This window comes from Ictalurus punctatus, chromosome 28 (assembly GCF_001660625.3).
Source record: "Ictalurus punctatus breed USDA103 chromosome 28, Coco_2.0, whole genome shotgun sequence".
NCBI classification, from domain to species: Eukaryota; Metazoa; Chordata; class Actinopteri; order Siluriformes; family Ictaluridae; genus Ictalurus; species Ictalurus punctatus.
In genome coordinates, this window is record NC_030443.2 from 11,534,949 (window position 1) to 11,557,167 (window position 22,219).

General features: G+C 38.6%; 1 protein-coding gene across 3 annotated transcripts; it reads left to right on the top strand.

Annotated features, from left to right (window-relative positions):
• The first annotated feature begins 108 nt into the window (after positions 1–108).
• On the top strand, positions 109–21,394 carry tbcelb (tubulin folding cofactor E-like b). 3 transcript variants are annotated; one of them, XM_017460502.3, is made up of 10 exons: positions 109–191; positions 3,443–3,579; positions 3,832–3,996; positions 5,304–5,443; positions 6,953–7,134; positions 7,520–7,776; positions 9,274–9,400; positions 9,577–9,693; positions 10,683–10,738; positions 19,132–19,339. In XM_017460502.3, exons 3-10 carry the CDS (start codon positions 3,852–3,854, stop codon positions 19,197–19,199), a joined length of 1,092 nt encoding a protein of 363 aa, XP_017315991.1. In that variant the 5' UTR covers positions 109–191; positions 3,443–3,579; positions 3,832–3,851; the 3' UTR covers positions 19,200–19,339. The 3 variants fall into 3 exon arrangements, with proteins under 3 accessions (XP_017315991.1, XP_017315989.1, XP_017315990.1); XM_017460500.3 differs by lacking the exon at positions 10,683–10,738 and having other exon boundaries at positions 110–191; positions 19,132–21,394; XM_017460501.3 differs by lacking the exons at positions 109–191; positions 10,683–10,738 and adding an exon at positions 1,982–2,266 and having other exon boundaries at positions 19,132–21,394.
• The last annotated feature ends 825 nt before the right edge of the window (positions 21,395–22,219 follow it).

Sequence of the window (22,219 nt, forward strand, 5' to 3'; positions counted from 1 at the left end):
CACACACACACACACACACACACACACACACACACACACAGAACCTGTCCTAAAATATCAGCCTATTTTAAAATGCCCTCGCTCTGTATGAAGCGTGCGTCACTTCCGGGTTTAGCTGATCATCTGATTCGCTGCTGTCCTCTGATCAGCAACAAAAACAAGCAGGGCGACCTGGAGAGCGCTCGGTGTGGGTAAGAACAAACTGTCCTCAATATAATATCACGCTTTGCATGCAAGTCAGTTCACGATATTTATTCGACGTGATCAATTGAACGTGCACAAAAAAATATCTCGGGTTTTTTTTTTTTTTGACACATATTAAAAATCATAATGGAAAAAGCCAATGGTCGACAAAATATTATTTATCTGTTATTATACAGTAATTACATTCCGATTTAAAAAGTGTTAATAGATTTATTCATATGGACAGATATTAAAATGTTTCATTGGGCTTTACGGTGTCTGACGCTCACTTCCTGCAAAAGCAAAACATAAACAGCTGCACTGGCGCTTATTGGTTCATTTCAGCGTCTCGTGCTATGAATTACATTCAACGTTACGGCTTTGTTGTAAAATCTAATTTAAAGCATTTCGTGTGTGTGTGTGTGTGTGTGTGTGTGTGTGTGTGTGTGTGTGTGAGTGGGAGAAAGTGGTCACTTTCCGCACTATTAAGTAGATTTGGCGAGATGTTTTCCAGGGCTTGAAACACTGTTGTGTGTAGTTGAGCTAAAACAAGGGGAAAACAAAAATTCTTTGAGCCTGACTCTTCCGGTGATCTAAACCAAACCAGTTTCACACAAAACAACATCACGTTATCTTACTTTGTTTTCTATTTTCAAAGAATATTTATTCTCACAGTACGGCATTAGGAACGGGACAAATCCCAAACATACGTTGTCATGGTACCCGGACATTTGAAATTCAACAACACTTTCTGACCTGCATTCCGCAGCTGTTCTGAGGGTGCGCATGCGCAGTCGACACGCCACTCGTTTAGTCTATTTAAAGGGACATATGATTCTCTGGGGGTCGCAGCCTATGTAAAGCTGATACTGTAATTACAGAAGCGTTACACTTTAAGACTTTGAAGTGCACCTATTATGCTTTTTCAAATATTACCTTTCACACTGTAAAACCGGATAGTTCATTTAACTCAAAAATTTGAGGAAACTAACTAGCTACAAATTTTTAAGTTTATAAATCAATTTCTTTAAGCCAAATACACTTTAACATAACCAAAATTTAACTCAAACTTGTTATATTTAAGTGTATTTGGCTTAAAGAAATTGATTTATCAACTTAAAAATTTTGAGGTAATTGGTTTCCTCAAATTTTTTGAGTTAAATGAACTTATCCGGTTTTACAGTGCATGTAGTGTGTTATGTAGCTGTTTGTGAATATAAAAAGTCTGCAAAGTTTAAAAAATCAAAGCGCACGACAAACGGAGTTATTGACTCCCTAAATAAGGAACCGATTTTGAACAGCTGAAACAAGTCGTTAGTAATTCCAGATTTACTTCCTGTACCAACCTACTTAGGTTTGTAACAAAAAGTCAAAAAGAACAGATGGAACTGAAACTCGTTATGGTAGTGGGCATTCCCACCCAATCAGATTAGAGTATGCTCTCTGAAAGGAGGAGTTTAGAATGAATCCTTTAGAACAAATCATTTAAGGAGTTGTTTTTGATACTGGGGGGGGGGGGGGGGGGGGTGGGGGGGGGGGCATTTAAATTATGAGCACATCAGAGTGTTTTTTGACCTTGGATGCATGTAAATCTATCGTATGAGATCTTTAAAACAAAATTAGGCACGTTTCAAAACCATGATATCTGCAATTTAATGGTCCAACAAAAATGTATATTTAAAAAAAATGATAACAATGATCAAAAATTTCTATTATTCAAATCAAATATGTCACATTTATCCTAGGTTTTGCCATTGTACAGTTTGTTCTTATCAACAACCTCCCCTACACACACACACACACACACACACACACACACACACACACACACACACAGTATCTGCTCTCACTCTACACCTCTTCATCACAATCATGCTGAAATTTTCTAAGCAGCCAAGATCCTTTAATGTTCAATAACAGCATGCCAAGGACCCTTTTGAATGTGTAGTACATTCCCCTGCCCTTTGCTATTAGTGACATGACCCTTTACCATGCTGCTCACTATATGAGTTCAGCAATTCTGAAACTTTTTGTTACCAGAGATGTCTTCCAGTTCCACAGAACTCAAACGGGCTACTCTGTGGTAAATAACATAGATTTATAATAATATAAATCATATAAACAGCATTTTTTCTTGTTTTATTGGTATTACACTTAGTTTCCAGTCTATTGTTTATACTTATTATTGACACTTTCAGTTTATTGGACCTGAAAGCTTAATGGAGTCATAAACCCATCTCAGTAAGCTGCTAGAAGTTGCTTAACGATAAACCACATCAGAACATATTATATAGAGAAAATGCTTTGAATACAATAGAAATGATAACCATATAACAATGGAGAAATTGTATTCATGCATCCATATGTAGCATCCAACAAGAAAATTAATATATGTACTTATACATTTACCTCCTTTACATTTCTGAATACTTGATTACTTGAAAGAAATACATGAAAAAATATTCTGTTCATATTATGTTATCTGCACCAGATTAGAAATGTGGAACTATTAGGACCTTGGAGTTTAGGATGTACATTAAAATGAACACATTACTAAAATCTGTTCCATCATATTTACTTTTTAGCACCAATATGATTCCACTCAAAAGATGTTGAGATTAGAATTTAGTTCACAGTGGTGCTGTAGTGGATGATAAATTAATTTTCTTTCAGAGCATATCACATATATGTCACAAAAATGGTTGCCTCTGTTTGCATCTCTTGTCTCTTCATAACAATCCGCTGAACATGGAAAACATCTTTTATTTACATTTATACCACAGTCCTGTTGAATTCTCAAATCTGATAGGCTAGAATGTGTTTATTAATTTTCTATAACACTCTGCAGTGTCAGTGAGCTTTAAACGTCAGCAAGTTTTCCATCTCAGGAAAGTCCTCAAGACAGAGGTCCTTGTGCTTTCTTATTTTTCTGTATCATGATAAGCTGCATTTTTTTGGCTTATTAATTTCATGAGAGAGGAAAAATAGGCTAGAGATAGAACAATTGTTTAAAGCTGCTATAACACAAGTTATAACAGGAACTGACTTGTTTTGCAGATGCCCCTCAACTTAAAATGTAACTATAACCTGATAAAAAAAGGACATGTTTTTGTTTCATAAATTAAAATATTTTAAATCACTGCTTCAATGTAAAGAATGGCATATGAGGATCTAGGATAAATATTGTAGGCACTCATGTCAGAGACAGTCCTTTCTTTCTAATGCTGATGTTACCTCATTGTTGCTCATCTTAATTCAGGGAAGAAGAATGGCCATTCTGTGACTGTTAGTGTCCATGTGACCACTGCTCCAACAACTGGAGGCTGAACCATAAATTGTAGTTGTACAGTTGTTTGGCATCCAGAGCTGGACAGCGCTAGAACCTTCAACTGTGAGGTAACAAAGTTCAGTCACTTGCCTTTAGGCTTGTAATGAAGCTTCAATTTAGTAGTTTGTAACACTTCCAAATTGAAATAATTTTCCAAATTACTCATAGTGTCCTAAAGCCATGCCTGCCTTTCCCCTTGGTTTATTATTCTTGGTTCACAACTCCTGACCTTTGCTCCTGTAAATGACAAGATCCTAAAATACACTCACTCTCTGAATAAAAACAGTGTATGTGGTCATTTTCATTTTAAACATGCATAGGTGAAGAGACGGAAGGAAAGATGGACATGGACATGGAGGATGAAATGGGACGCACTCTGGTTCAGGTCATCAGTGAGAAGTACAACCCAGACAACTTCCCATACTGCCGTGGGCCTGGGGCCGGTGTGGTGATCCGGACCAGTCCTCAGGGTTCTCCTGTCAAAGGTTAGATATTTGAACTTTGTGTAAAATCTTGTTTTCTTTTTTAAACAACATTACCTTAGTTGTGGGCGCACGGTGGCTTAGTGGTTAGCACGTTTGCCTCACATGTGTGTGCGGAGTTTGTATGTTCTCTCCGTGCTGCGGGGGTTTCCTCCGGGTACTCCGGTTTCCTCCCCCAGTCCAAAGACATGCATGGTAGGCTGATTGGCGTGTCTAAAGTGTCCGTAGTGTATGAATGGGTGTGTGATTGTGCCCTGCAATGGATTGGCACCCTGTCCAGGGTGTACCCCGCCTTGTGCCCGATGCTCCCTGGGATTGGCTCCAGGTTCCCCCGCGACCCTGAAGAAGAAGTAAGCGGTAGAAGATGGATGGATACCTTAGTTGCCTGATCTCACCATTTAAATTATTTGAATTCATTCCCATTCGATAGCTAAATATTTTTTCAGCACTTCTTGACATTTCAGTTAAAATTATTAATTCATTCAAGGCTAAGCACCACCCCCCTACTTCTGATTTTTTAAAAATCATTATAATGTTTAATTTTTGGTATCCTCATATTAGATTATGTGCTGTTAATAACAGTGTTAAAGTGGATTATTTTGGACTTTTTTATGGAACCCAGCAAAACAGCACCTCCAATGGTCATAAGAAAAATACACAGAAAGGACTGGGGATGATTTATTCCTAGCCAAGATTGTACATTCATGCAGCCTATCAATGTCAGGTGATTATACAGATTTAAATGCTAAAGGTGTTCGGATATGTTTTCAGCACATGACACTGACACATCCATAAAATATCAGCAGCAGTGAAGACGTATGTGAAATATAGTCATGGATGTAATGAACACAAATAAGGTGGAATATTTACACTATCATCCTTTTCCCCACAAAATGCATCTGGTGGAGAAATTAAAAATAGATGGACTAAGCAGATATTGTCCAATCGGAGTAGACAAGAAAACCATAATGTTAGCATTTTTGTTTGAAACAGTTACAACTTTTCTGCTTTCTGTGTTTGGCATCCAGAGGAAACATGGAGTGAAGTCACTGGAGCATTACAGACTTGAAACACAAAAGAAAAAAAACAAACAACAAAAAACAGAAAACACAAATGAAGCTTCTGCCCTCCTATGCAAAATCAGAACCATATCACTAATAGGAGCTATTGATCTTTAATGAATTTTTTAATCTCAAATTAAGTATGCTTTCTGCAACATGAAAACTGCTGCTACTTCACATCAAAACGTATTAGAGCTTATTAAATGTCATGATTTTGAACGTCATTCTTTGTTTAATTGTCCATGTCAGATCGTCTAAATCTGCCCAGTGTGCTGGTTCTGGAAAGCTGTGGAATAAGTCACGCAGGAGATGAGGAGGAAGTGGCGACGTTCTGCGCTCATGTGGTGGAGTTGGACCTATCTCGCAACCAGTTCAGAGATTGGGGAGAGGTGAGTGCAGTCAGTGTATGTACTGCTGATGATCCCAAAGCAGTATACACTTAATATGCTTGTATCTGATGTTCTGAGTAGTACTCAGATTGCTGCAATGGCAGATGCTGATAAAGGTGTGGCCACTAGGGGGAGCTCAGTCTATGGCCTGTTGGTGTTCTAATATCTGTTCTGAAAGGGCACTGCACTGTCTTTCTTCTTCTGATGAGATACAAAAGGTGGTGAATTACAATAAAAAAAAAAACATGGCACATTTCTTTGAAAGCAATGCAACAACACTGGTTTTCATTCAGCATACTCAATCATGGCTTCCTAATATTACCTCTAATTGCAAATAACTCATTTTATTATCATCTGCAGATTTCATCACACTTATTTATAATTGCCTCTAGATGCATTATTTCCTTAAAGACAACTTGTCTATGATGTATTAGTTCTGGTAATTCACAAACTCTTACCATCTACCAGTTTGACCAGCTTGACCTGTGTTTTCTGGCATGCTAGCGCGGACATCCACAGAAGTGATCATTTTCAGCTCGGACATCCATAGAATTGATAATAATAAAATCAGAAATAATATCCTGCGCACACACTTTACAGTTTCATCTCATGGCTTCATTAAGTTGTGTTCACAGTTAACTGTTGCATGATATATATATATATATTAAAAAAAAAAAAAAAAAAAAATCAATGAAATGCTATTTTATAAGTTGCTCAATAATGAGGGTGGAAGCCATAATATAACTGAACAATAATGTTATTAAACTGAACCAAATTTGCAGTGATTATTGTGATCATTACATCTAGGACTATTCATGCAGCAATTTATTGGCAATACACTAGACTAATATTAGATGGTTCTTTCAATGCCTGTCTTCTCATTCATATTTCTTTGTATGATTTTGTGTTTTTATTTTTTAAATCGTATGTTAAAACACCTCCACAATCTGAAAAAACCTCCACAATCTGCTTCTTCAATCCACATTTTTGTGTTTAAAGTCTATGTTTGTGTTTAAAGGCAGTGGAGTGGATGCTGTTGAAAAACCCTGCGCTAGACACCTCTGTTAAACAAAAACTCTAGCAAAACACAGGTCATTTTAACACTCTGGCCACCCAGAAAATTCAGTACTGGCCACCCAGAAAATCAATTTAAGCATGTGCATAACGTGACTCTGTATATGGAGAACTTTGATTTCCATAAATACTGACATATATTTAGAATCAAGTCAGCAACTTGCCATTGGCAACTGGTATGAAACAGTCAACATATACAGGTTGGGTATGAGTGAACATGTGTCTTGACAATAGCATAAAAGAAGTTCCAGTTGACACTATCGACTGCAACAAGAAAGTGAATTAAAAGTGCAAATAACTCCAAGACAAAGAAGAACAGGAGCAGGAGCAGTGCATAAAGATCACACACATCAAAGATCACGATAACTGAAAGACTATTTTAGTTTAAAAATCCTAAATGTGATTTTATTGTTATTGATGTGTTTTCCTTTATAGATCAGTAAGATCCTGTCTAACATCCCTCATTTGGACTTTCTCAATCTGAGCATGAATCCTCTGAAGGGCTCCTGCCTGGAGCCTGGGGGTGCTGAAGCCTTCTCAGGCCTTCGCCGCCTCGTCCTCAACAGCACACATGTGTCCTGGGCTATGGTGCACACGCTCACACAAGAGATCCCTGAGTAAGTGTACAAGTGTGTGTGCTGAAAAACCTGTAGAGCTCTCTATATTTAATTGGCACCCATATATCCTACCTCCATCCCTATTTGTGTGTGTGTCTGCTGATTTGAGGAGCTCTCTAGTGTTTATCGATGCCCCTAATCTGCATGTGTATGTGTGTGGATGAGAAAATGCATGCATTTATTTTAATTACATTATGTTACTTACCATTCAGGGTGTTTGGTTGTTCTTTTGCATCTGTGTATGTCAGACAGTGTGTACGAGAATGCTTTATATCTCAATTTCAGACTAGCATACAGGCACGTGTATGTATGCATAGCTGAGTATGAGGAACCTTGTGAGTCTGTGTTTCCTGTTTGCATCTTAATCACGTTATCTCTGCCGCAGACTGGAGGAGCTCTTCCTGTGCTTGAATGAGTATGAGTGTGTGAACTTGTCACGGGTACCCTGCCCATCGCTGCGCCTGCTGCACATCACTGATAATCTGCTGCAGGACTGGAGCGAGGTGCGCAAGCTGGGCCTCCTGTACCCTCGTCTGACCTCGCTCATTCTCGCTAATAACTCTCTCTCTTCCATCCACGAGCCTGAGGACTCATTGCAGTGCCTGTTCCCTAACTTGCACAGTATCAACTTGCACAACTCAGGTTAGTTAAGCAGCTTCATAACACAGTTATGGATTGAAAATGCTTTTCATGCTACAGAAATACATAATATTGTAGTAGTATACCACACCACTGTTGAATTCTCAAATCTGATTGAGCAGAAGGCATTGATTATTTTTCTGTAACAGCAGCTCTCACAATAGTGCAGGCTATACTTCGGGATCATCAGGTTTATATGAATGTGCTCTTTTTTTTACTACTTTGTTCCACATAATCTAAGAAGAACTATAAACATGGTGTTATTTAACAAAGAAGTATATAGAATCATTTATATGGTGAAGTTTTCTGTGAGGTGACACTTATACAACATCCAGTGTCAGCGCTTTGTAACTGCAAAGTCTTCAGCACAGAGGAGTTTGTGATTTTCACATTTTTTTCGCATTACATGATAAGGTGAGGGTTTTTTTTTATAGAGAAAGAAAAACTGGGGGGGGGAGGGGCAGAGTGGCTTAGAGTTTAGCACATTTGCCTCACATCTCAAAGGTTGGGGGTTTGAATCCCACCTCCAACCTGTGTGTGCGAAGTTTGCATGTTCTCCCAGTGCTTCGGGGGTTTCCTCCGGGTACTCCGGTTTCCTCCTACAGTCCAAAGACGTGTGTTGTAGGCTGATTGACATTTCAAAATTGTCCATAGCATGTGAATGGGTGTGTCAGTGTATGTGTGTGTGATTGTGCCCTGTGATGGGCTGGCCCCCCATCCAGGGTGTCCCCGAGTTCCCTGGGATAGGCTCCAGGCTCCCTGTGCCCCTGTGTAAGATAAGTGATACAGAAAATGAAAGAAAAACTGATGAGGCAGCAGCTGTTTATAGCCAGTATAGCATAAGTGATAACATGAATTAAACTGGTAACATGATGAAACTTTCATCAATACTAAATATGACTACAAATTGATAAATAGTATAATGTCTCATTCATTAATACGTAGAAAAACTGTGATTGGTCAGGACACATCCCAGCACTATGTGATTGATTATTTTCCTAGAACAGCTCAACCCATCATGTTTTACTCTGTACATATTCAATATGTCATCCCAAAATCTTCAGCCTAATTATTAACAATGTAAGGACTATTTGTGGACACAAAAAAGGCCCTTGTCATCCTTGGAGATCTGATTTGGAATTCTAAATAAGAGATAAAGGGCATCTCACAGAGACAAATATCAGCTTTTTGTTTCAGATTTGCAAACACTGGTGATCTAGTCAATTAACTTTCTGCTCTCAGGTAAAAAAAATTCATAATTTAAAGCAAACGGTGTTTTAGATCACTTTGGATTAGAGAAATTTAACTAAGAACATTAAGTCTTACGGGGTGTTTAGGAAAATGAAGTAAAATTCCTAGCCAAGTAGAACAAAATCCTTTTGACAATTCCAACTGTGAGTAATTTGAGTAGAATCTTGATAGATACATTATTTTCATATTTATGGAACTGCAGTTGGATAAATTTAAAGATGGGTTCTGTTTTCCCTTTTTGTGCTTTAGGTTTGAATTGCTGGGAGGACATCGAGAAGCTCAATTACTTCCCAAAGCTTCGGGAGGTTCGTCTAATGGGCATCCCCTTACTGCAGCCGTACACTGACCAAGAGAGACGATACCTTACGATAGCACAGTAGGTGTACACTCTTATACACGTGCACCCTCATACACATTATCCTATTCACTCACATAGGATTCTCCCTTTGGAAGATGGTATGCTTACCTTACTAACATAACTTAAACCAAACTGTAACTTTGGTTAGTGGTATCTATATAAAGAAATGCCTGAATGTCTCCTGTGGACTGCAGTTTGCCGTCAGTCACTGTTCTGAATGGAAGTGTGGTGACAGATGGAGAAAGAGAGGATGCTGAACGCTTCTACATCCGCTATCACCTGGACTGTCCTGAGGATGAGTTACCACAGAGGTACATTACACACACACACACACACACACACACACACACACACACACACACACACAAACAGTCATAGCAAACAGTCTCATCCATTGAGATACATGATATTGCTCCTGACCTTCCGCTATGAATTTGCTAATGTTTGTAGATATTGTCTGTATAGCAAACACGATAGGGAAAGTAATCAATGAAGGGTGGTGTGATGAGCCCTGGCACCCACTGGAGTTACTCTTGTCAACCCAAAGTTGATTATTTTCCAATAACAGCACATCCTGAAGTGTTTTATTCCTGTTATACTACAGCAGTTGGACAACGGTTACATTTTTGGTTTTTTTATTAACAAATGACATGATATTGCTAATTATTAAGCTAAATGTTTTGTAATGCCATATTGGATATGTCAGTCCCTCCAAGATTTCGTGATTTTGCGATCGCAGAAATGAATGCAAAATCAAGCAAACTCCACTATTTTCCACAGATTTGGGCCATGACATGTCATGTGACGTAATCACAACACGCATTCAGCCTAAGCCGCCTTCGATTCGTGTGACGAACATAAGTACAGCTGAAAGGTCTCATTTACCAACAAGCATCATTGCGAAAGGCCGTGCAAAACAAATTTCGTGTAATTGCGATTTTGAAAATTCAAGTAGTTTTCTGGGAAAAAAAAGCACAATAAAACTCCACAAGTTGCATTGTGAATTTTGAAAAAGGCCACAGCAAAATCAAGAATTTTTGGCTGCAACAATAATAAACAAACAAACAAAAAAAAACTCAGCAAAATCCTGTATGGACTGATATGTTCAGAATAAAACATGATGGGGAATGCTATTAAAGTGAAATAATGTCATGCCTACTCAAAGTTGAATATTTTCAAATAACTGCACATCCTGAAGTGTTTTTTTTCCTCTTATAGCAATTATTTGCGAATAACAATGATTTATGAATAAATTACAAGTTGTACTTTTTATCAGTTTATAATTATATTTGAACTTCAGGCGGAGGCCTGAGAAGGCTTCAGCACCCCCAGGCTCCAGGAACATCTATGAAACAAGTTAGTTCCTGTTATCACTTATGCTACAGAAGGTTTAAACAATAAAAAATCAACTGGTCATGTTACAGAGAAATTAAAAAAGCAGAAAAATTTCCCGTAGTAGACAACTTAAATTACCAGCTTTACCTCTGACTGTTACAAAGTGCTGACACTGGAGACTTTTTCCATACATGTTAAATAAACATTTCCTTTGAGAGACAATGATCATGTAGTCTAATCTGGTCCTTTGTGTCATCTATGCTTATGTCCAGACATTTGAATACATCTGATTTATTTCAAACGTGATGCACTTGAATACATTTGCAGATACACATGGCCATAAATGTGACAGCTCCAGTCCAGAAGAGCTGAAGTGCAGGTGGATCAGTTGCTATCAGTTATCCACATCTCCTCAAAATGGAAAGCTTTAAGAGCTATTGTTCAGCACAGCTCTCTGTGTGTGCACTGATCCATTCAAAGCAGGCCTGAGATCAGTAACACAAGCGTAATGTAGACACACAAATACAATATCGTTTACCACTTTGACTGTGTGTTTGCCTCCTTGGCTGTGTCTGAAAAAAATGCTTGCCATCACTGCAATTCAGTATGCTGCACTTATTTTTATTCCTTATCATCTCTTTTACAACCACTAGCTTATGCTCCATTCAGCTTTGCAATGTCGTGGTGCTCATCCCTCGTATGTCCTTTCCGCGACCTATCAGCCTTTTTCCCCGTCTCTTTGTTGTTGGGGGTATTTTCTAATGCACAGTACAAGCCAGAAGACGAGGGATCCCCCACGTTCTTTAGCCCACCGTGTTGTGCTTAACCTGGGAGAGGACGTTTCTCGGGCTCGCTCTCCTTTAGAGGAGGCTAACCTTTGAGAGACAATGCATCCACTCTCTGCCTCCTCAAAGACGCCTTTGTGCCAGAATACATTTGCCAGGAAACCGATATATGAGGTGGCAGCTTGATTCTTTTTTTTCCTTCTCTATATCCTCCTGTCCACCTTTCCGTCTTCTCCACAGTCTTTTCTAAGGTTTTAAGGGGACTAAAATGGCAGGTGTTTTTTTTTTTTTTTTAAAGAAAAGTGGATTAGTGAATCACACACACTCTCTCTCTCTCTCTCTCTCTCTCTCTCTGTCAGTTCTTTGAATGGTTCACTCACGTAATGAATTGACGAAGATGTCTTAGCATTCTGACACAGGGATTCCTGTAGGCAAAGGGACAAAGGGAGGAGGGACATGGAATTGTGAATGGTCCTAAGTGCTAAGGAAAGATCTTTATGAAGTAATGGTATGTTAAACCACTTACTGTACACAGTGCGTGTAGTAGGTTTTATTTAACAAAGCAAAGGTTGTGTGAGTCAGTGCTGTTAACGACATTGACAACTATTCATATAATCTAATTTATCTTAGCAGTTAAACTTATCAGCTTAATTCTATTTTTATGTCATTTGTATAACTCAGTGCAAGGGCTGAGTTCAATCTCACATTTCTTGTGAGTTAACTTTTCTGTGACATTCAACACAGAAATAGATTGATTGGCCTTCATCTCCCTTTCTTTCTCTGACATTCTCTCTTTTCCAACCCACAGCATGGAAATGTTTCCAGGTGCAAAAGGCAAAAGAGGTAAAAGAGGCAAAGGGATGGCAGACACTAAGTGGGTAACACTGGGGAAATCACTAGGGGTGAGTTTAGGTTGCCTCTTACTGACTCAGACATCTTGCCCTCCCCTTAGGGCTTAGGGCAAAGCAGTAATCAGTCCTCATAATAAAAGAGAGAAAATGAGAGAGACTAACATTGAAAGAAAAGTTGACCTTTAATATAGCAATATCCTGGCTACAAAAATAACCGTAATGTGTATGACTGTGACATTTGAAACAGACCAGCTGCTGAAGACAGAGTAAAATCTAAAGCATTACAGTGATTTATTAAAAATATAAAACTTTTAAAAACATTTCAGTCCGTACAGGATTTTGTTGAGTTTTTTTTGTGATTGTTGCGGCCAGAAATACTCAATTTTGTTGCGACTTTGTAAAAAAGTTTTACGATGCCATTTGAGGAGTTTTTTGTGCTTTTTTTTTGCAGAAAACTAGTTGAATTGCACAAAATTGTTTTGCACGGTCTTTCACAGTAATGTTTGTTGGTAAATGAGACATTTTAGCTGTACTCATGTTCAATGCACGTAAATCAACAAGGTCTTTGGCTGAATGCAAGTTGTGTTGACGTCACATGACGCATCTTGGCCCAAATCTGCGGAAACTCTGCGGAAACTTTGAAAAATTGCAAGCTCCTGTTGAGGAGTTTGTTTGATTTTGTTTGATTTTGCATTCATTTCTGCAATCACAAAATCCTGTAGGGACTGTAATCTCATGCTGTAAAAATGACTGTTTAGGATATGGAGAAAACTTGAAAGGCCCGCGCTGTAACCTCAGTCTCTGCCATGGTTGCTTAGTCGAAGCCTGGGCCCAAATAACCATGGCTGTGTTATCTCTGTGAACTTGAGGGGATATAGTGAGTGGTGTGCTGGCTCAAGTAATTGTAAACCTGTGCTGTTCACTTACTTGCTCTGGTAGCACAGATCAGGCCCTTGCCCTATGGATTTCTCAAGCAGAGTAATTTAGTTACACCATGTGGAAAAAACAAGAACTGAGAAGTGAAAGTAGTAATGGAGAAGCAATTTGATATATGACTTGCCAGACGTATTGCTCAGATTACTGCTGCCTGTCTCTGTACTAACAAAAAGAGAGAGATGTTGTCAAGAGAGAATAGTGGAGATGGTCCAAGAGAGGACCTGTTTGTGTCAGCATGGTAAATGCTGATTGCATGAAAGAGGTAAAGAGTGATTGAATGAAGTTAATAAGATTGAAGATAAAGGGTTCCACACGTCCACCAGCCTTTGAGAACCCAAAACCCCAGCTGTGGGAATAGACATCACAGTTAGATCCATGAAGAGAAAGAGAAGAGCGATGAGGTGGATGAAAGATGGAAGAGGTGGCAGAAGAAGAAAGGAATGAGGGGAGGAGAATATGAAGGAAATGAAAGAGGGTTCAAGGCTTTATGTCAACTGAGTAACCACAGTGGCTTTGCAGTGGCTAGCAACCGTGATAAGAAAGAAAAAGATGGCAAGAAGAGAAGAAGGGGTGGTCTAGAGCACTGTGCATTAAGTTATTATGAAAGATAAATAACTACTAAATCTTTATTCTCTTATCAAAGTGTCTGTACAAACTATTCATAGATTGTTTATATTCGAGTGTACATAGGGTCTACAATAAATATAGAATATCACCAACAAATCTCAATGCCTCCAACATTATTAAAGTGATTTCTCAGTGGTTTCCAAACCAAATCTTCAGGGTATCCAAGTGGGACTATCCACGGTAATCTTTAGGGTGTATATGTTGGACCATTCATGAAAATCAAGGATGTATGACACAGATTTTCAATCATTACCGTGGATGGTCCCACTTGGATACCCTGAAGATTGCACAGTTTATGTCCAATACTCACCTGTTCAGTGGATAATTTCACTTGAAGACTTGTACTTAAAGATGTATGTTGTAATCATAAAAGACCCTGATGTTCATACTTAACATCTGGGTGTCACCCAGAAGAGGAGTTCCCGTTTGACCCTGGTTCCTCTCAAGGTTATCATGTCTTCTTAGGGTGCTTTTTCTTGCCACTGACACCTCTGGCTTGCTCATTAGGGATCCAAATCTACATCTGGATTCCTGTGAAGCTGCTTTGTTTCTATTGTTAAAAGAGCTATATGAATATAATTGACTTGACGTGACTCCATCACACAATGCACTAAAATTTATTGTTAGTCTTATTCAGGATGCCAAACTACTTTGTGTATGTAAAGCTTTGGTAAGGACTGGAAAGTGCTAATGGTAATGATATATCTTGTAATGAATATCAGGAATCGCATTGAGTTTATCATACTTTCTAACCTAGCCATACCACACAAGTTACACTTTGAACCAGTGGTACACAGACAGTCCGCTATGACAAGCTTACTGAAAACCAACCCCATCATTTGGGTCATTGTTGTGTCCTCATTAAAGAAGACTAGTCACTGTCTATGTCTCTTTCTGTAAGTTCAGTTGCTTACAGTGTTACAGTACATACAGTAGAGTCACTGTATATCTCCTGCTATGAACCCGCTTTACTTTCCACCAACTATTGTCCAGTCTCATCTCTGGGGCTGATCAGAGAACAGTGTGCTGATGGAATTCAGGTCGGACGTGTTATCACCGCCAATGTGATTTCGCTTGCATTTAAGAGAGCTTAGCTCAGGCTAAATGAGACCTTTGAGTGAGTCTTGCTTTTTTCCCTAGACAGAGTGGCACTTTGTATGGACGGAGTGGTATTCCCATGGTGAAGGTTTGGAGCCGCAGGCACCTACCCACGCTCAGCCTCCGCTTTGTGGGGACACTTTTCTTGGCAGGCTGGGAGGGAAATTACTTTGATTGGCATAGTTGGTACTGTAGCACTTTAAAGCAAAAAGAACCCCCCTCACTAACCCCCCTTCCTAGATTTTTTGAATCATTCCTGCCTGATGTCCTCTTATCTTTCCCACAAACCTTCAGTAACTTGGAGGGGGGCGAGGGAGAACTTTCTCATGGCAAGAGAACACATTGTCCTTTGCAAAGCAGTTAAACAAATAGACTACCCACAGTACACACCGCCATAAATATTTTCTGATATACTAAAACATTTTTCCTTTTATCTAAAGCAGCCATTTTAAAATGTTGAGTTGGGTGGCTTCTTGTGTTTGGCATGAATCGTCAATACATGTCATATATTCTTTGCTTTTCATATCTTGTCGTCTGAATATTTATCATCTGATCTCTGTTTAGTTTTGGTATCTTTGGTTTTTTAACACGGACTCTGTTGTCACATCAAGAAAATGTATCTCTTTGTGAAATGGCTGAGAGTGGGACACAAGCAGGACCAATGATATACCATCATTCATAGATTCGTCTTCAGTTACCACTATGTCATGATCAGGGACTCCTGGAGCCTCTCCTATGAACACTTCATTGAGGTGGGAATACACGCTGGATGGATGCCAGTCCATTGCAGGGTACTATGCGCAATACCATTAACACACAGGGACAATTTAGAGTCATCTATTTACCTATTTGCATTGTTTTGGGAAGTTCACAGGGAGAACATGTGAATCTCTGCACAGACTGTAAACTTAGGATTGAACCCGAGGACCCTGGAGCTGTGAGGCAGCAAAACTACCCGCTAAGTGTTGTACATTGGTTTGTACAGTGCTGTGAAAAAGTATTTGCCCTGATTTCTTCTGTATTTGTGTGTATCACATACTAAATAGTTTTAGATCTTCAAACGAAACACAACATAAAACAAAGGCAGTTTTTATTTATTAATTTTTTTTATTGAAGCAAAAAAGTTATTCAACACCTCAACACCTATTACCTATGTGAAAAACTAATTGCCCCCTTAAACCTCACCACTTTTGCCCTGTGTATTTCTGATAGTGGAGTCAGGAACAGTGACCTTTATTGATACAAGAGAGGCCTGTAGCTTCTTAGATGTTGTTCTTGCCTCTTTTGTGACTTCCTGAATAAGTAGTTGCTGTACTCTTGGAAGGTCAGACATTTCTGGGAAGGTTCACTACTGTGCCGAGTTTTTCCATTTGGACATTTGGAGATAATGGCTCTCACGGTGGTCCTTTGGAGTCCCAGAGCCGTTGAAATAGCGTTGTAACCCTTCCCAGACTGACATATTTCAATCATATTCTTCCTCATCATTTCTGGAATTTCTTTAAATTTTGCCATAGTGTGTTACTGGGTAAGACCTTTTAACCAACTTCATGCTGTTGAAAAAGTTCTATTTAAGTGTTGATTTGATTGTACAGGGTTTGCAGTAATCAGGCGTAGTTGTGTCTAGTCCAGCTGAACCCCATTATGAATGCAGTTTCATAGATTTGGGGAATTAGTAACTACAGGGGCAAATACATTTTCACACAGGCCCAGTTGGTATTGGATAACTTTTTTCCTTCAATAAATAACATCATTTAAAAACTGTATTTCGTGTTTACTCAGGTTGCCTTTATTTTATGTTAGATTTTGTTTTAATTTCTGAAACAATTTACTATGAAGTACACATAAAAACAGAAGAAATCTGGATGGGGAAAATACTTTTTCACAGCATTGTACTGTACCTTGCTAACAATAAACAGTAAAAAATAAAATAAAAAATAGTGCACACTGGTTTGAAAATGATCAGCAAGCTTACAATTAATATTTGCTGAATGCTACCTGGAAGAAAATAATAGCACTAAGCATTTTTCAGTCTAACAAGGTTAGAGATGTGTAGTTTAAACATAATCTTGAACCACCCCTACATGTAGAACATCTATATTGTTAAGTGTGGAGTGTTTTCTTTAATTCAGTCTAATATGGTCATTGCAAAGCACTTATTTCATGATTCTTCAGCCCTTTGTGTGTTGATTTGGATTCTTTTGGGTTATTGTCTTGTTTAAAGTTCATATACTGGTAATGAACAAAATTCAGGATGGCATCAATTTGACACTGCTAGGCCATTAGTCACAAAACAGAAGCATCCAATGATCTACCTCAGTATTTTACCGTGGACATTTTCGTTCCACCAACACTAACAGGGTTCTCTAAGGTAGAGCATATTGTGTACAACCCTTCCAAAAAAAGTCAAAAGGTTACTCAGCACCTTCTGCTCATTTTTAAGTACCATGCTTGCACTGCCCTGTGCACTCAGGTCGGCCATCATCGTACTCGGGTCAGCCGTCCTCCTCGTCTAATAGTTGATTCTGAAACTTGACGTTCCCAAGAATACACTAAACTGTTACAGTCTGACAACTGAAATCTGTAGGTTCTTTTTTGCCTCCCTCACCATCAACTTCACTGTGTTTGGGTGTAGTATGGGTGTATTATGCTCACGAGTCCAATTCTGTGAAAACATTCATATATTATTATCATGGTTGTAGTTGTGTTTAATGACATTTCAACTAGGGATGCATCAATACCATTTTTTATTCTTTATGTACACACAGTTCTTGGCACCTTGCACTAATGTAATGACAATGACAGTGATACTGCTCTGCATGATTTGGTCAGCTACTATCACGCTCTCTATTAAATATACTGTTTAACACCAAAAAGAATTGGTAATGATGCATCCCTAATCTTAACAACTTATGTTTTAATATCTATTATCTGACTTGTGCAAGTCAACAACCATATATTTTGTTTGTGCTAAGGCCTCTGGTTTTCTCCATATTTGTGGATGAAAAATGTATTTTACATAAGCAACTTCATATGTATACCTCAATAAAATCTAAAATGGTCAAAAGCAAAAACAGGTTCTGTTCTATCAGCAATTTATAACATAGGGTTTTTTTTTTTTTTTTTGCTTGTTTGTTTGTTTTTTCCCCCAACAATGGCAGTTTGTTTGCATATATTGGAAATATTTTCTTAGAAGTACATTATATGGCCCAAACATTTGTGGACACCTGTCCATCACATGTCTTATGTGTGGTTCTTCCCAAAACTGTTGCCACAGTTGGAAGCACACAGTTGTATAGAATGTATTTGTATGTTGTAACTTTAAGAGTTCCTTTCACTGGAATTAAGAGGCCCAAATCTGTTTCAGCATGTCAATGGCCCTGTACACAAAGCAAGGTCCATGAAGACATGGTTTGCCAAAACAAGGCACAGAGCCCTGACCTCAACCTCACTGAACATCTTTGGGATGAATTAGAATGTTGACTACACCCCAGGCCTCCCCAGGCCTCATGTCTGAAGTCACTAATGCTTTTGTATCTGAATGGGCAAATCCCAACAGCCATACTTCAAAATATAGTGGAACGCCTTCCCAGAAGAGTGGAGGTTTATTATAATAACAAAGGAATGGGATGGGATGGAATGTTCAACTATTCACATATAGGTGTTATGGTCAGGTGTCCACAAACTTCTGGCTATGTAGTTTACCAATACTTTTGACACATGGTTTTACAATACTATTATTTACAAGAAGAAGGGAGACATTTTTGTGAGAGAAAAAGTAAATAACTCCTTACTTTTCCTAAATAGTTCCTAACTAGTTACTAGTTCCTCCCACTGCTAATTTTGGAGGGCAGTGTATATTAAGCTTGATGCATACACACTGGTAAAATTATAATGTCTTCCAATTTTTATCTTCTGTAGTACGATATGAAGGACAGCCACTTCAGCACTAAACACTGCCAAAGTAATTTGTTGCAAAGCTTTCTTTGCTGTATCGAAAATGCGGTAAATATATATTGTAAAATGCTTAATGAAACGCTAGTGTGTCTGGGCCTTAACATTCATCTTAGTCCTAGTCCATGTCTTCATCAAGTTGCTCTGTTTCTTTTGCCTCTTACAGGTTTCACAATCTTGTGGCCTGTTATGGGCGCCTGGCACCACTGGCAGACGTGGATTTGCGGCCACTGAGCTGTGCCCAGGTTGAGCTGCACTTTGGGGACAACACCAAGCAGCTGGAACTCCGGCTAGAGCAGACTGTGGCTGACCTCAAGAAGCAGCTCCGGCCTATAGTGCAGCTGCCAGTCAACAAGATGCGTGTCTACTACATTGACAGGCAGCTGGGTTACGCACTAGCCCCTCAAGAGCTGAAGTATGGAGCCCGAGCCCTCCATTCCTACAGCATCCGGGATGGAGATGAGATCCTGGTAGTGCCAAAGAGTCAGTGAATAAAGCGATATGATCACAGAGACAATAGTTAAAAAAGGGGCCAGTTGATATGGAAGAATCAAATAAAGATCTCCCAGTAAAGCCAGTGTAAACAATGAGTTCCAAATCAATTTATAGATCAGTGAACCACTCTGTCTTGTGGAAAGTCAGAGAGATAAGGGCTGTGTGTACTAAAAGCTGACCATTTACTATGTTGAATCTGGGAGATCTAACACTGTCAAACAGAAGTAATCATTTCCACAAAGACTCTAAATTGGGATATAGCCTCTTCTCTTCTTGCTACACTGTTACATGGGTCAGTGGTGTATTTTTATTTCCAAAGCTAACCAAGATTTCAAAAGTTTTAACTTACCTGTTGATAATTTATTGTGTTACATATACAATATGCATATGTGCATGCGGCTGCTTCTCAGGAACAACAAATCGCATGCACTTTCAAGTATTATTTTTTACCACTTATGGTCTACAATACACATTATTTTTAAGACACAATCCTATATTACAAGCATTACAGGCTCACACATATCCACATATCTCAGTGTATATAGAATTCACAAATATCTTGTTTTAAATGCACCCATTTTGAAATTCAGATCCAGCTAATAAAAGCTTACATAGTGATATTGACTTAGTGAGTCTGATCTGCCATGCTATGAGCTACAGTTTTCCCTGCTACAAGTGTGGTTAGAGAAGGAAATGTTGCCTTGGCATTTCATAGAGACTAGCACCGTATGATGAATGCATCAGGACTGGCCTAGTCAACAGAGTGTTTGTGATTGATTGCTGCAGAATACACTGATCCCTGGCTTTGGTAACACCATCTCAGTCACACAGCCAGGACAGTTTTCTCCCTGCTTAGATTACAATAGGGTCACCCCCAAGACTGAACCCTCTCTGGGTTCATGTGTCTTTTCACATGCAGTTCAATTGGTCCTGCCTAGCTTCCCTTAATAAGACCACTTAATGTTTGCAATGGGGTGGAACTCAGCTTCACATCATCTGAGAATCTAGTCATTTGATATTCATTTGCATGAGCAGCCTTGCTTTTATTCCTTTTATGCAGAAATGCCTTTGAGGCTTTTTAGCGATTGTTGGTCCTCTCAGTCAGTTTCCTGTCTCATGTTGGTGCACAAGTAAGACTTGATATGCCCAGTTAGTGTTTGTCAAAGTTGACTCACACTGAAAAATGAGCCAGCATGAATAAAACTGCTGGAATTTGGCGTGCAATTCTTCGGCGGATGTATTTAATGTGCTATTCAGGTAGATTATTTATTAAGGTTTTTGACATAATTACAATATCCACAGTTTTATTTAGGCTGTGGGCTCAGTATGGTAAGTAAGGGGGGGGGGGGGGGGGGGGGTGTTTCCAAAAAGCGCTTCTTATTGGTTTGGTATAATTTTATGTGAAACATATTTTAAAGAACTGATTGGTTTTTTAAAAAAAAAATTAGAAAAAACTTTTTAACTTTACATATGTGTTTTCTTGATATATGATTATTGTTGTGATATGTAAATAGATCCAGAATATATGATTTTTGTTGTGATATATAAAGAGAATCCACGATTTATATTATCTTGTATTTGTTCAAGAAGGCTAGACACATGCATTTGAGCCAAGTCATGTGATGATACTAATTGTTATGTAAGGGAATTTTACTTGCTTTTGTCATATAATGTACGACTATATGAACATATTATGAACATGTATGAGTGAACAGTACATCATTACTGACAATTGAATCATCTGCAAAGTCTGTTTTAAAATGGTCAATTCATGCGACTCTTCACATTTTAGGTTTTGGATTATCATGCCTTGCCCCTCTATCAGTTCCCAGCAAAGTGTCTCTAATCCTGAACTGGCTGAACTGACTGTGATGCTATATAGACAAACTATGTATGCTATCCGTTAGTGAATAAATTTAAAGTGGACATTGTTACATGCTTTGGTCTTAGTGTACCAATTTTGTCTAACTGATAAATCATTTCTATATCACATACAATGTGCATTTTTTTTTTGTAAGCAGCTCATTAGTGTTGCATCTTTGTTGCTTCATCAATGTCTGAGTCATGTCTTACCACTGCTGTTTGAGTTCTATCTGAAGTAATGTTCCCTTGTTATGCACTTTGGTAGCTCAGTCCCAATTCTCTTCCTAGGGCATTAGACTCAAAGTGAGTAGTACCTTTAAATAAAATTATCTCTCTTTTGTCTTTATTTAGTTGAAGGAAATTTCAGCACATCCAGTTGTTTATTTCCTCCATTGGCCATTCCATATCAATTCAATCAAATTCAAAAAGTTGGTTGAATCAATGTATTAAAATTACTTCAAACTTATTCTAGACCAAGATTGATATTTGAAACTGAACATTACAACATACTGCTAATCAGATATGAATACTTCACAAAATATATATTTATATGGCCATAAGTTTGTGGACACCTAACCATCACACCTTACCCAAACCCAGACTGGAACAGGTCTGTGGGTATTTGCCTATTCAGTCCGGCACTGATGTCAAGTGACCACCAAATTTGGTAAACCATGTCTTCATGAACCTCCCTTTGTGCACAGGGGCATTGTCATGTTGGAACAGGTCTTAGTTCCAGTGGAGGGAAATTGTAATGCTAAAGCACACAAATACATCCTATATAACTGTGATTCCAACTTTGTGGCAACAGTTTTGGGGAAGAACCACATATGGGTGTGATGATCGGATGTCCACAAACCTTTGACCTTATAGTGTAGCTGGTTGACTTTGAAGGG